Source organism: Juglans regia, chromosome 9 (assembly GCF_001411555.2).
Source record: "Juglans regia cultivar Chandler chromosome 9, Walnut 2.0, whole genome shotgun sequence".
Classification (NCBI taxonomy): Eukaryota; Viridiplantae; Streptophyta; class Magnoliopsida; order Fagales; family Juglandaceae; genus Juglans; species Juglans regia.
This window is the reverse complement of record NC_049909.1, coordinates 16,232,710-16,247,274: the sequence shown is the minus strand read 5'-3', so window position 1 is coordinate 16,247,274 and position 14,565 is coordinate 16,232,710. Positions and strand designations below refer to the sequence as shown.

The window sequence follows — 14,565 nt, the reverse complement described above, 5'->3', positions numbered from 1 at the left end:
ACTTTTAGCGGCAATTTTATTTTTGTCACATCCTATAAACCCCGGCTTTGGATGTAGACAAGAGTGGTCCCTCTCAGTGAACTCTTCTGTTCTTCTCTATCCTCGAGTATATCATCGCTGTGATACCCACCCTCGCACGTCTTGACCAGCATTTTCAATCACCGCCCAAGCTTCGTTGCCTCCACTTCGTTAGCCTTCCCAGTGAAACCCACGGTTGTCTTCTCCTCCCCATACAACTGGGTGCCCTCCAATTGGGGATTTGAAGCATTTGGGTTTTTCAACGATTTTGAGCAAATCGAAGGTGGAGATTTGTCGACCGAGACTCTTGGGTACCTTCCGTCACCACAGGTATGGCTGCAATGAATTTGTCTATCTCTGCCCCGTCATCCGTGCTTGAGTCTAAAATCATAAATTTTTTAGACTCAAGCACGGATTTTGCGGACGTGTTGATGTGGGTATTAGATTTCTAGGTACCCTCATGTGATTTGTTTGGCATATTCTTGGTTCTGCTTGGCCCAGGTTGAATGTATACAATCATGCCTGGAAGCTTTCTATTACATGGCATTGGATCGTTTGCATCATGAGAATTATTAGAATATGTACTCCCAATATCAAGTCTGTCACACAGCAGACCAACAACACACGCACAACACAACAATCACAGATTCTAGAATAATCACTACAGAGAACATAGTGTTTGTTATTTATTCTCAGCTATGACCTGTAACCAACAATATTATTTTTTATTCTTTTGTAAAGTCTATATATAGACTCTGATTTTATAATTAAATGTATGGAAGAATCCTTGTCCAATTCCATTATCTTCACACAACTCTCAATGAATGCTTTGTTTTTTATTTTTTGGGAAAAAAGAAGAAGAAGAAGAGTAGTCCTGAAGATCACTTTCATAGGTAGACTTGATTATAACCCAAAATGCAAGCTGAGGCTCTTAGCCTCTCTGCACAACTCAGCCTCTTTGTATAATAATTTTTTTCCTCTGTGAGATTGATGTGGATGTTCCTCTGTTTGAGGTTTAATATTGTGTATCTGCCTCTTGTGTTTGAGCTGCTCAATCAGTTGTGGGTATTAGATAATTTTAATTCACCAAATATTACTTGTTTTTCCTGAATCAGAAGTTTCTTCTCGTAGAATTTATGGCCCTATTTTTTTTACCTTATTTACTGTAAGTATGTGAATTCTTTTAATGCTTGAAGAAAGTGTTGCCATTTTTCCTAGGGTATATGTTTTAACAATATACATAGGGTGTCATTTTTGTTTTAACAATATACATGTATGCTTATATAACTTACTAATGAATAGGGTAATAGTTGAAGAAAGTGAATTTAGACCGTGTCATTATTGTTTTAACAATACACATGTCTGCTTATATAACTTACTAGCCTTAAGCATTGCTAATAGTTGAAGAAATTGTCTGGTAGCATGTAGAACTTTGCGATAATAACATGTAGAACTTTGTGATAATAGTATGTAGAACTGCCTTAAGCATTAATAGCCTTAAGCATTGCTAATAGCAGGAAACTCTAGAGATAAGATAAATTATGTGTTAATAAGATAAACATTAAAATTTGTATGAAACTTTTTGAAAAATGAAGCCCTACCAACTGGGCGAAGGAATAAAAGAAAAAGAAAAAAAACCCAATGTAGCCTTTGCGGCAAAATTCAAACTCGCTGGAAGCTGTGCATGTGAAAATTGGAAGATAGCTATTGCGGCAATTTGTGATCGCCAGAAAAAGGTAAACAGGTTATGGTGGCTATTGCGGCGATGTGAAGAATCACAGCAATTAAACCTATTCCGGCAAGAATAATACTACGTATAATCGTGGAGTGTGCAAGTCCCGTGCAGTCGCTTTGAAAAAGAATGGGGTCTATTATTAAAAAATTAATTTATTTTTATGTGGGTCCTGTATTTATTTACTTTTTTTAAAGTGACTGTATGACCCTTGCACACTCACGACTGTAAATATAAATTTTCTTTCAAAAATTTGTATGCGACGCAACATGATGTATATTGTGGCAGATATCAATATTGACAACCAAATAAATCATCGAGAATACTTTTTTTCGGCGCCAATGATAGCTTTTACGGTGATTTGTAGATGTTGGAAATAAGTTCAAATGTGACGAAAACATAAATCGTTGAAAAAGATCAAGTATATTTGCAGCGATTTATGGTCTATTTGCGGTGATAATTACACGCTGGAAAAAGCTTTTGTGACAATACTTTAACATCACTGGAAAAAGGTAGTCATTCTCGGCGAAAACTTAAACTTTTGCGACGATATATGTCATTGCAATTGATCTTTCTCAACGATTTAGGTTGTGTTTGGATGTTAAAATGAGTTGAGTTGAGTTGAGATGATAAAATATTATTAGAATATTATTTTTTAATATTATTATTATTTTGAGATTTAAAAAAGTTGAATTGTTTATTATATTTTATATTAAAATTTAAAAAAGTTATAATAATGAGTTGAGATGAGTTTGGTAACCAAACTCACCATTAGTGGTAAACGAATCACACCATTTCTGTCCTTTTTTTTAATTACATTTGAGACAAAACAAAATTGCAGGAAATAGTACGTAGTCTTTTCTGACATTTTTGTCTATTATGATTTTATTTCGTCAAAATTGCAGTGATATAAAAATCGCCAAAAATAACCAAATGGCACAGCGATTTAACGGATCAATTGCGATGATTTTAAGCACCGAAAAATACCAGGTTTCTTATAATGATAGCTCATTAAAATATTGTAAGTTTAAGGATAAAAAGTGGATGAGAGCATATATGCATGCATGACCACTCACCATCATAATGATCATCCCAGGCATGACATGACCGAAAGTAGTACTCCACTGTAACGTTCGAGGCTTATGGGAACAAAGCTACGTTTGCCATGCATATAATTAATTACATGTAATTAATAACTGTAACTTGAGAATCATTATAAAAAATAAATAGTACTCTAGTAAAAAATTGATTATATAAAAATTCATCATTTAATGATAATAAATATGTCACATCTTATTTAATAAAATAAAAATAAGACGATAGTATGGTATGTATAGAATTTTTTTTTAAAATTACTTTTATTATAAAATAAATCCGACAAATCATATAAAATCATGTTAATTTATAGGATTACTTTTATATAATCCTATTTATAACTGTAGCAATTCTTTTTAGTGAAATTTATTGATGACTAAAGTGCTTTCTCTTGCTTGAAAAGAGGTGAAACGGCCTCCTCTAAGTACTCAGAAAGGGGGAGGAAGACGTACAAAAAGGCTAACAGATTACAGTAAGGTTGGATGGATTGCAAACTTAAACCAGCCGCTGCAGGCCACTTGCTAAAAATAAAAAATAAAAATCCAGCCCTCATGCAGCTTGTTAGTGATCTGGCCTGCATGCATGCATGCAGCATCAGAGCTGAGCTGAGCTGAGCTGGGCAGGCATTCATGTGCCAGTTGGTAATAAAGAAATGGAAGTCCCGCGCGCAAACAAATACCATACGGGGAAGAAAAAGGAATTGGGTGGGGGAGTCAGCCTCAGGCCGATGCTTGCTCAGACGTCGACGGTGCATGCATGCTTGCTTGCTTGCTTCAATTCATATTTAATGAAATAGACAAGAGCACTAACCCATGGGCCCATTGGTTATTGAAGTACTCAAATATTCAACGAGCTCATTAATACACTAATTATGCGTGGGTTCTCAAGTTTTCAATTTATGGAATTCAAAATGATTATGGCAGAGAGAAACTCAATAAGTCATCACTCTATATTTATTGAGCTATCATATATATCATATAGTAAAAAATATTAATTGTAAGATATTTATTGAGGTCTTATATATATATATTCAATATATGTACTGCATTTTGAGTACTACATGTTACAATTATAAAAATATTTTATAAAATTAAATTTACAGGCTCGAATATCGTGATGTGATATATTATTAATTAGATATAGTATTTTGGAATAAAATTAACTTTTCAATCTGATTATTCCACCGCATTTTTATTTGACGTGCGTCACTAGACAATATTTGTGGGTGTCGATGATCTACAATTTGGTTGGTCATCACCACTACGTGTTCTCTCTTTCTCTCTCTCTAGATCTATCCCTAAATATGTATTTGTTTTTATATTATTCATTTTTTGGAAATATATAGCTAGCAGCTCATAATTTTTAGTATTAATTATTAATTATCATGTACATGTACACACACGTGATATATGTATATAAACTAGCTTCCTCTTTCACTCATTCTGAAAATCAAGCTTGATGATCTGAAGCCAAGCATGGAGCCAAACAATATTAATGGTGTAAGAGATCATGTTAGGCCGCCTGCATCAAAGGCTAATGGAAAGCAAGATAAACACATGACGGTCATAGAGGTAGGTAACGTTAATGAGACACAAGTGATTAATGATTTTGTTGGAGGATCAGGAGATCATTATGATCGAGATTATTATAGTCTGCCCTATGTTAACTATCTCTCCTCTCGGGAGATGGACTCCCTCACTGCTCTCTGCGACACCTTCTTGCCCTCGATTGATGTCTCCGACGACGTTACCACCGATGATTCCGTCGTCAAGTTCTACGCCACCTGTGCTTCCATGGCAGGCACTCCAGAACGTGTAGGGATCGGTACTCCTTGAAATCTAATTTCTTGTTCATGTTCATGATTTTCCTGGTGAATTTCTCCTCCATATATATATATATATATATATATATTTGTTCCAACTTTCAAGCTGCCGCATGCATGCATGCCATGGCCAGTACTCGCGCTGAAAATCTTATCGTGTTAATTAGTACTAGTACTGATGCTACCAGAAATTATGATCTTGTCTTATTTTCAAAATATGCATCACAGCATGTTTTTCTCCTTAATTTGTTTCGATCAACAGAGAATCTGTGGAGTTTTTAGGAAAAAGATAAAAATTACGAACTACTGTTGATCTTTGTGGCTATATATCGATCTGTTATCTTGTTTTCTGCAATTTGGTTGATGATGATGATCGGATGCATGCAGCTAGGGGGATTGATAAGCGAGAGACTGGAACACCCAAGAAAGTGGTTGATCCGATTATCGTTATTCCTGCTATCGACATGGATTGGGACCTTAATACTATGCGGAAGAGGGAGCCTTTCAAGCAAGTATCCATATTTTCAAAGATTTTCTCAGGTATCCAGGCAGAAACGGGAAGAAGTAGTGCTCTCATGGTCTCTCAGTTATTTCTATACTCTCAGAATGCTCTTCAGGACCATGAAGCTTCTCATTCTATATGTTTTCTTCACTCAGGTAATTAATTAGATCTTTAATTAATTAATTTAATATTTATTTCCTTTTATTAATTGCCACATAACATGCATGCATGTATATATATATTTAATTTTTCCTGATCTATATATGTATATTAATTAATTGCATGACGTTTCTAGTTGTTTATTTTATTTGTTTTATTCAATTTTTTATTCAATTATGATAAGATTATCAATATATAATAAAAATAGCGATCTCTTCATGATCATGTCGCCCAGCAATTTAATTATATATATATATATATATATATATACGTAATACAGATATTTTTTACGTTTTTTATTTGTCCCAAGTAAGCAAGAATATTTAAATATTTAAGATTAAAATAATTAACCTACTTTCGACCCTTCCTTTTCCCACCGTATAAAAAGATGTTAGCGGCCCCCGCATGGCAATATTTAAATAAAAAAAAAGGAAATACTTTGATCTAATAATCTCATAAATTAACGTGACTTGATATGATTTATCATATTATAAAGTTATTTTTATTGTTAAGTAAATATAATAAATCAGATAAATCAACGTCTATTTGTAGACTTGTTTATGTATAATTCAGTTGTACATGTAACAATCCTAACAAAAAATTTTGTGATCACTGATCAGGATTGTTCAAAATTAAGCTGTTTAAACATTTATTGAGTCGTTTTCTTTTGTTTTTCAACCCTTTTTCTTTTGACAGACAACTAGTCTCTCAATAGTTATAGAAAAAGAAATATTAATTTATAATAAAATATATTTAACTGATCATATAAAAATACGTCAATTTATAATTTATTTTTATATAATTTATTTGTATTTGTAGCATTTTTCTTATAAAAATATTGCACCTAAATACAGACAAGAAGTTTGGGTTGTTTGCATATAATACCTTAATTCCGTGCTTTAATTACCAGACCTTTGTTCATGCATGCATGCCTGCCTCCCACTTGAGAATTTGATTTAATTCACCACCCTAAAGCAGTAAAGCTGCGTAGAGTCAGTAGGAATATCGAAATAAATTAATTCAAAGTTGGTTATGTTGACCTACTAAGATGAATACTGTCTGTTTTATCTTAAATTTTATTATTTTTTAATTATTCTTCGATGTTGACCTAATAAGACTTAATTATTCTTCGTACATGAACTTAAGAATATCTTTGAAGCCATTCTACTCGTCATTTTTATATTATACACTATATTTTATTTTTTTTTATTCTTGTTAAACTAAAAAAATTATTTTATTCATACACCACACATTTAATAAAAAAAAAAAAAAAACATGTGCTATGTGTGTAGGGATGATCAATATTATATCTTTGACCCACCTAATCCTTAGGATTGATTTGGATAGTGAGATGAATTGAGATGATATAATTTTAAATGAATTAAATAAAATATTATTTTTAATATTATTATTATTTAAAAATTTAAAAAAATTAAATTATTTATTATATTTTATACGAAAATTTAAAAAAGTCATAATGATGAAATGAAATGAGATAAAGCTATCTCCGACACGGAACATGGCCTTAATCTTATGATCTGATGCCAAAAGTTATAATTTTTCAGGTGGATGAGAAGAATGATAACATTTCATGGAAAGCAATCCGATATGCTGGACCAGACCCACAGTTCAAAACCCAAGCTCAGCTGTCCAAGACATCGAAACAAACTGGCTATGGAGAGCATGAAAAAGAAGATCAAGATCGTGGTGTAGAGGACTTTTATGGACCCCTCTACAGAGGCATCATTAATCTGAAAAACCCTCGGGACATGAATGTAGATACTCTACGACGATTTGGATTTCCCACCTCAGTTGTTTGTGGGAAAACAGATCCTTCCAGCTTGTCTTGTCCTTCTTTGGTCATCAAATGTGATGCAGTTGTGATTGGTTCTGGCTCAGGTGGTGGTGTTATTGCTGGTGTTCTGGCAAAGGCAGGATACAAAGTGCTTGTTTTGGAGAAAGGAAGTTATTGTGCTAGGAAAAATCTCTCACTTCTTGAAGGTCCAACTATGGATGAGATGTACCTATCTGGTGGTTTGGTGGCAACCATTGATATGGGCATGCTAATACTTGCAGGTTCGACTGTCGGCGGGGGCTCTGCGATTAACTGGTCAGCTTCAATTCGGACCCCTCAGCATGTGATTAATGACTGGTGTGACTCCCATGAGCTAGAATTATTTGACAGTGAATTATACAAAGAAGCCATGGATGTTGTCTGTGAAAAAATGGGAGTCCAATCTGAATTCCAAGACGAAGGATTCCACAACACGATCTTGAGACGAGGGTGTCAAGAATTGGGTTATCCTGTTAACACCATACCTCGAAATTCATCGGCGGATCATTACTGTGGTTGGTGCAGTCTTGGCTGCAAGGATGGAAAAAAGAAAGGTACCTCAGAGACATGGCTTGTAGACTTGGTAAGTTCAGGCAATGGTGCAATTCTTCCTGGTTGTGAGGCCATCAAAGTATTGAACAGGAGGAAGAAAGGAAGAGATAGGAAGACAGCAACTGGAGTTGCTTTCGAGTTTAAACATGAAGGAGCTAAAGAAATTTGTGTAGTGGAGTCTAAGGTGACTATCGTTGCATGTGGTGCACTCAGCACACCAGAATTGCTGAGAAAAAGTGGCTTGAAGAATGAAAACATTGGAAAGAACTTGCACCTTCATCCAGTGGCAATGGCGTGGGGCTATTTTCCAGATACACCTTTGTCCAACGTTTGGCCAAAGGCAGAGAAGAAGAGCTATGAAGGGGGGATAATGACAGCAATGTCCACCGTTGCTGCGAATTTTGATGGGTCTGGTTATGGTGCAATGATACAGACTCCTTCATTGCACCCCGGTACTTTCTCCATGCTAATGCCATGGGTTTCTTCAACAGATATGAGAAGTCGAATGTGCAGGTTTTCGAGAACTGCCCATATATTTGCATTAGCAAGGGATAAAGGTTCAGGAACAGTGCTTTCACCAAATTCAATCAGTTACCAAATGGAAGAAAGTGATGAAGAGAACCTAAAGAAAGGGCTAGAGAAGGTACTGAGGATATTGGCAGCTGCCGGAGCTGAAGAAATAGGAACCCATAACTGCAAAGGAAAGACCTTAAATGTGAAAAACGCTAGTTCACATGATTTTGAGAAGTTCGTGAAAGAGGAAAGTTCAAGGCAGTTGAAAGGGCTTTCAACTCCGCTATGTTCGGCGCATCAAATGGGGAGCTGCAGGATGGGGGTTGACCCAAAGAAGTCAGCGGTGAACCAGATGGGGGAGACATGGGAGGTAGAGGGGCTTTTCGTGGCGGACACAAGTGTCTTTCCAACAGCTTTAGGTGTGAACCCTATGGTCACCGTTCAGGCTATTGCTTATTGCACGGCACAGTCTGCTCTTGAAGTTCTCAAGAGGAAGAAGTGCAGATAACAATCGACTAATAATTCAAAACTTTATCTAATTGTACCTTGCCTGTTTCTCCAATAAACAGTGGCTCCCTTGAGTGCATGTGCATCCTTTGTTGAGTGTGATAAACTCGGGCGGGTACATCATACATAAGATGAAGATATCTTTTCTTTTCCATGGCTAAATTTGAAATTTTTAGAATCGTGAGCAATACTATGATGATTTTCCTTTCTATTCATGAATGTACAACCACTAAAATATGTGTTACATTAATGGAGGAAACAACAGAGAATAACAGAGCAAAAGAGACTTCATCAGTCTATCCATGGCAGCATGCCACGAATCTGTTTTTTTTTATCACATTGACTAGAAAGATAAAGGTGAAAAAGACTGGCTCATGGGCTCATAGGCAGAAAAAACATGAACAGCCGTAAAGAGTAATCCTGACAAACCGTTTCAAGATGAAACCCCAACAACGCTCCCGTCATTTATCCTAGGCTCCATTATCATAAAGCTGAAGGTAAAAAAGGAGGTGAGTTTGAAAACAAGGTAAAAAAGTAGTAGATATGTGATGAACAAAAGAAACAATGGACCTGTGAATAATTTTGTGCTTCAGATGAGGGCATGTTCCACCCACCACCCCTTCCACCATAGCCATATCCCCTTCCCCAATTATATGATGCACGATAATTCTCACCACGTCCGGCAGCAAAGCCACCATAACCAACATTAGGCCTCTGCTGGAAATTGCCAAATGTCTGCAAAAGTAAAAGAGAGAAAATATGGTGGCATCCATCAACTTTTATTTTTATAGTTGATTTCTCATTTCTCATGGTTTCACTTCATGAAATATTTAAAAAAACACAAAAGTTAACAAACCTCAGTATTCAGCTTGGTTCGTTCAGAGAACCTGTTATGCGCATTCCTAGCTCCCCGGGTGAGTGAATTACATGAAATTGAATCAAAGAACTCGTCCTTATTATATGCAGGCTGCATGGAGAAGAAATAAAATGTTTTCATTTAAGTAGCATGAGATAGTAGATTATGATAACCACACAACGTTATTTGTCTTGTTTGTCTCAAGTATATATAAGGAATATGAAGATCCGGCTCGTATTTAGCAACATTGCAACTTGCAAGTCCTACCTTAAGATTAGGTACCGGGCCAAGACTCTCTCTGTGCGCCAAGCTTTGATCGGCCGCATAACCTTGTACTACTACTGTTTTATCATTTGCCTTTCCAAGATAACCCCATACTTCATCCTTGTTAAACTTCTCGTTCATGGCAATAAAATCAAACTCTTCAGTGAATTGTGCAGCTGAGTGCTTAGACTGCAGAAGATATCAATAAAAAAATACTCAGTTTTTGAGAATTTATAAGAACTTATCTATGCAAAAATGGTCCACACATGGGAACCAAAGGTGTTTTCTATTTCAAATATCAATCATTCACATTTAGTATAAAAATGTCGAAAGAATGATCTGAAATGAGTGGGAATTGTATAAAACAATGGAAATTCAAAGGCCCCATAGAGACATGGATCACACCCCAACCAAGTTGATAGATCTAGAATTTTTTTTATAGGTAAAATAGAATTTATTAAATCAAGTAAATAACTGAAGCCCAAGTACTAGGAAGTATTCAAAAAGAATACCTACTTACAAGTTAGCAGCTAGAAATGGATACAAGAAAAAGTTGATAGATCTAGAATTGGCAGATTAGGTTCATTTTCCCAGATGGCATTAATTTTTCGGTTTGATATTTATAATGAATGATGCCTTCATTTCCAGTTTCTTTGTTCTGTTTCATCAACTTGTAAAAGCACCCAAGAAATTAAATACAAGCATAATGAATAGTCGAAACAGCATGAAATGCAAAAGTCAAAACAATTTTTTCAAAAATAGAATAAAAATCATAAGTAGCCAGCCAAAAAATAAAAAACAGGAGAACCTACCTGTTGTGCAGATGACGGCAATGGAAAAAGGGGTGCTTGAGATACTGAAGTAGAAATTAATGGCAGATAATTAGATGGTGTCAGTGTTTGAGCACTGAAACCACTCTTATCAGGGTACAGTTTCTGCATGGAAGAAAGAGCATATGGTCTAGACTGTGTTAACTGATCCGAAATTAACAATGATGGACGTGGTGTTAGCAAGGGCCCTGAAGAATCCACCAATGAAGATGGAGGACAAGGCATAGATGAGATAGGAAGAACTGATCTTAGGTCAGAAATAGCTTTACCACCAATTTGAGCTTTACTGGTGTTTATGTCTATGCAAGATGAAGCAAAAGAAGATGGAGTTGATCTATTAGCAGTCATAGATGCAGAATGTGGTATAGATGATTTTATGAAAAAAGAGGATGGGATATCAAGAGAAGCAGAACATTGTATTGGACAAAGAGGGGGTGACAAGTGTGGATGTACAGAAGCAGAAGAAATAGATGAAGATACAGGGCCACCGAATTCTGATGTATTCATCAGGCTCGGGTTTGTAGATGCCTGAATTTGAGGAGCCTGCAATAAACTCTGCATTGTCGAGGGAAATGATCCAGTAGATGGTGGCTGAAAAGATATAGGTTGAAGGGGAGCATTGGAAATACTGACTGGTGTTCCACTGTGGCCTTGCCAATACATCTGCATTGAAGAAGATGGGGAACCAGCAATGTCTGAAGTAGGTAAATGATCCAATGGGCCCACCTGGGTTACAGATTGATATGAAGAAGGTGCACCAGGATAGACTCTACTCGTCAAAGCAGGGGTATCTTTCCATTGAGTTGACTCTGTCGAAGTTTTAACCCCAGTTGAAGAGATTGATGAAGAACTTGAATCAATCCCAGAATAGCGTGACTGCAAACATAAAGAAAAACAAATATATGGGTGGATTTTGTTTTTCTGGATGACACTTCAAAACTTGAAATGCTTAATCTCCTGAAAGTAGTACCTGTATGATAGCAGGATCACCGTGAATCTGCTCTTCTGTTTTGGCGGGTGGGGAGGACTGGACTTGCAAGTCCTGAATAGCATATGTTCAATATAAATTTATACATGTAAAGTGCAAAGCAGAAAATGTAACATTCTCACAATTTTAGGACATATCAAAACAAGCATTTGATGAGAATCAGAAAGCATCAACAACTTATTATCAAATGTCCTCAACGATAATACAAAAATAACATGTGTTTTGTAGGGGATATACATACATACATACACACATATATAAAGTGGGAGAGAGAGAGAGAGAGAGAATTCAAAGTTGATGCAAATGCACCCAAAGTAAGTCAGTGTTGTTTTTTGAGGTTATAAGTACTCTCACATCTTGAAAAAGTACGGTGATAACTTTTTCAGCTCAGGCCCAAAACGTTTTCTTCCCTGGTGAGGTATTCTAGTCTGCATCTAACACCTTTTTCCTATGATGCTCGATAAAAAAGGATACGTTTTTCCTTTTTTTTTATAAGTGACAAACAAGGATATGTTTACAGAATGGTTCTCTGTTTCACGAGATTTTTCAAAAGAAGCAACAAATAAATATGTTTCCAGAATAAAAAATAAGGAGGCATGCTGAGAAAGGAAAATAAGTTACTCTCACTTACTTTAATGTCACTTCCTCGGAAAAGAATGTACTCAAACACCTTATCACTTGGTGGAATTTGTGCGCCATCTTTCTTCCGCCCCTCTGTTCCGTAAGACCTAACTGAAAAATCACAGAAGGCAGGATGTTAAAGTGAAAAGATTTCAAGAAAGTGCAACATAGTAGAAGAAAGTTTATCTAAATGGAACAAGGGATTTGTTTTTTTTTATAAGTAAATGGAACAATGGATTTTATGCTGTGCTATAAACTATAAACTATAAACTATAGACTAAGGAATGCAATCAAATTTGTGCATATCAGATTAAAACACTGCTGCATCAATATGTTTACTAACATTTTTTTATGTTCCTTTTCCAGTAGTGTAAAAGGGCAGACTTCACTTAGAGAACTCCCACAATCGGTGTCTTACTGTTTAGTATTTTTTAAGTCACTTTTCACCTATCTAACTTATCAAAGAAAATAAGTCAGAACTTTTCTCCTACCCATATTATACTTTTTATTTCTTGATAATGAAAAAACTACCAAGAATGAAGGGATAACCTCAAGTATGCAGGCAGTACACAAGAGATTACACAAAAAATCACAACCTGAACTTCAATAAATCAAGAAAATCCCAAGTATATTAAATGACTATTTATAGCCATCCAGTTAAATAATAATAATGAGAATAAGGCCTCAGCATTGCACCTTATCATCTGAAGCAATTCCAGAAACCAAAAGAAAATAAACCTAATATTTCTATTATCTTTATTAAATTAAATTTTAATTAACCAAACCAATAAACCGGAATTAATGTAGCAATACTTTTAAATCACCAGAACTCTATCAAGTAAAAATGACCAAAAACATAGGGTATCTGCATCATAACACGCCAAAACTAGGTATCATTTCTCACAAACGGCTTCGATCATACATTCTAATCTGCACATTACATAATTGTTTTGCCACATTTACCATGCTTTTGGTCAAAATTTATCCATATTCGCCTCTAGAAAATCTCATCTATAAGTAAATACAGAACGCATGCACAGATATATGTATATATATTTATGCATGTGTGCATATGCATGAAGCACGCATGAACACATATTTATAGGCCTGTGCATCACCAAAACTAGAAAGCTTATCATGCATTTGAGACAAAGACGCTACAGAAGCAAATGAATGACCGATGAAGATTGAGAAATAATATATACAAACGCGACATAACAAATTTAAAACAGATGTAACGAATTAATATATAAAAAAAAAAAAATCAAAGTCTCGCGAAATATACTACCAAAAATCAATACATATAATATGCGACCTCCGAAAATGGAGTAGAGGATTAGGTGGCGTACCGTTGTTGAGGCCAATGGTGGAATCGTGGACATTGAGGTAGTAGAGGACGCCCTCGTAGCGAATCTCGGACTTGGAAATCAGGCTTATGAAGCTCCCTATGTACGATGCCCCGCCATTGGAAGAAGAAGAAGAAGAAGAGGGACCTTTTGCCCCCACAGACTCAGTCGCCATAAACACGCGATCGGGGCTCTCTCTCTCTCTCTCTCTCTCTCTCTCTCTCTCTGTGTCTCGGAACAAAATCTTTCCTTCGGTTCGTGTCTTTCGTTTCTATAACTTTCTATTCTTAACTCTGAAGTCTGAAGTGTTGTTTTATAGGTATCAGAGAATCTCGTACCATTAGATTTTTTTTAATATTACCTTTTAATTACATAAAATAAATAAAAATAAATTTATTAAATTTCCTTAATTAATATTTATGGACAAAAATTAATTATATAAGATTGAAAACTGAAAAATAGAACCATATTCTAAAAAGGCCCACCGCCACTAGCTGTAATTTGGCTTTTGTTTTCCTCCCTTTCTTCTCCTAGAAGGCAAAGTTCTTAAAGTCTCGTTTGATTATATAAATAAATAAAATAAGATTAGATCAGATGATAAATTTATAAATAATAATAATATAAATTATGTATAGTAATAAAATGATTTGAAGTTTTATTTTTTTATAATTCTTCTCAACTCATCTCATATAACTTTATTTAATCATTATAACTTTATTAAATTATACACAAAATAAAATAAATAATTCAACATTTTTAAATCTAAAAATATATTGTAACAATATTTTATTTAACTTTCATCTCAACTCATCTCATCTACGAAAACAAACGAGACTGAGTTAAAATATTATGAAGTTTTGAGAAATGAGAGAAAAAAGTTGAACAAAAAAAATTTAAAAGTTAAAAAGGGTTAGAATATAATTTTT

General features: G+C 35.0%; 2 protein-coding genes across 2 annotated transcripts; one reads left to right on the top strand and one right to left on the bottom strand.

Annotated features, from left to right (window-relative positions):
• Window positions 1-4,171: 4,171 nt before the first annotated feature.
• LOC108983095 (long-chain-alcohol oxidase FAO4A-like) lies at window positions 4,172-8,896 on the top strand. The gene is made up of 3 exons (XM_018954630.2): window positions 4,172-4,659; window positions 5,055-5,324; window positions 6,894-8,896. The coding sequence occupies exons 1-3, from the start codon at window positions 4,321-4,323 to the stop codon at window positions 8,733-8,735; spliced, it is 2,451 nt and encodes an 816-aa protein (XP_018810175.1). The 5' UTR covers window positions 4,172-4,320; the 3' UTR covers window positions 8,736-8,896.
• A 19-nt stretch (window positions 8,897-8,915) lies between these two features.
• Window positions 8,916-13,924, bottom strand: LOC108983096 (decapping 5-like protein). The gene is made up of 8 exons (XM_018954631.2): window positions 13,643-13,924; window positions 12,304-12,404; window positions 11,655-11,726; window positions 10,667-11,560; window positions 9,858-10,043; window positions 9,591-9,701; window positions 9,305-9,469; window positions 8,916-9,225 (listed from the first exon to the last, which is right to left on the bottom strand). The coding sequence occupies exons 1-8, from the start codon at window positions 13,812-13,814 to the stop codon at window positions 9,205-9,207; spliced, it is 1,722 nt and encodes a 573-aa protein (XP_018810176.1). The 5' UTR covers window positions 13,815-13,924; the 3' UTR covers window positions 8,916-9,204.
• Window positions 13,925-14,565: the final 641 nt, after the last annotated feature.

Excerpts from the sequence above, each read along its gene's own strand:
- LOC108983095 (XM_018954630.2), top strand. The coding sequence starts at position 4,321 with ATGGAGCCAAACAATATTAATGGTGTAAGAGATCATGTTAGGCCGCCT. Across the intron at positions 4,660-5,054 it reads TGGCAGGCACTCCAGAACGT|CTAGGGGGATTGATAAGCGA; the intron begins GTAGGGATCGGT and ends GGATGCATGCAG. Across the intron at positions 5,325-6,893 it reads TATATGTTTTCTTCACTCAG|GTGGATGAGAAGAATGATAA; the intron begins GTAATTAATTAG and ends ATAATTTTTCAG.
- LOC108983096 (XM_018954631.2), bottom strand. The coding sequence starts at position 13,814 with ATGGCGACTGAGTCTGTGGGGGCAAAAGGTCCCTCTTCTTCTTCTTCT. Across the intron at positions 11,561-11,654 it reads GTGATCCTGCTATCATACAG|TCACGCTATTCTGGGATTGA; the intron begins GTACTACTTTCA and ends TTATGTTTGCAG. Across the intron at positions 9,226-9,304 it reads AAGCACAAAATTATTCACAG|CTTTATGATAATGGAGCCTA; the intron begins GTCCATTGTTTC and ends TTTTACCTTCAG.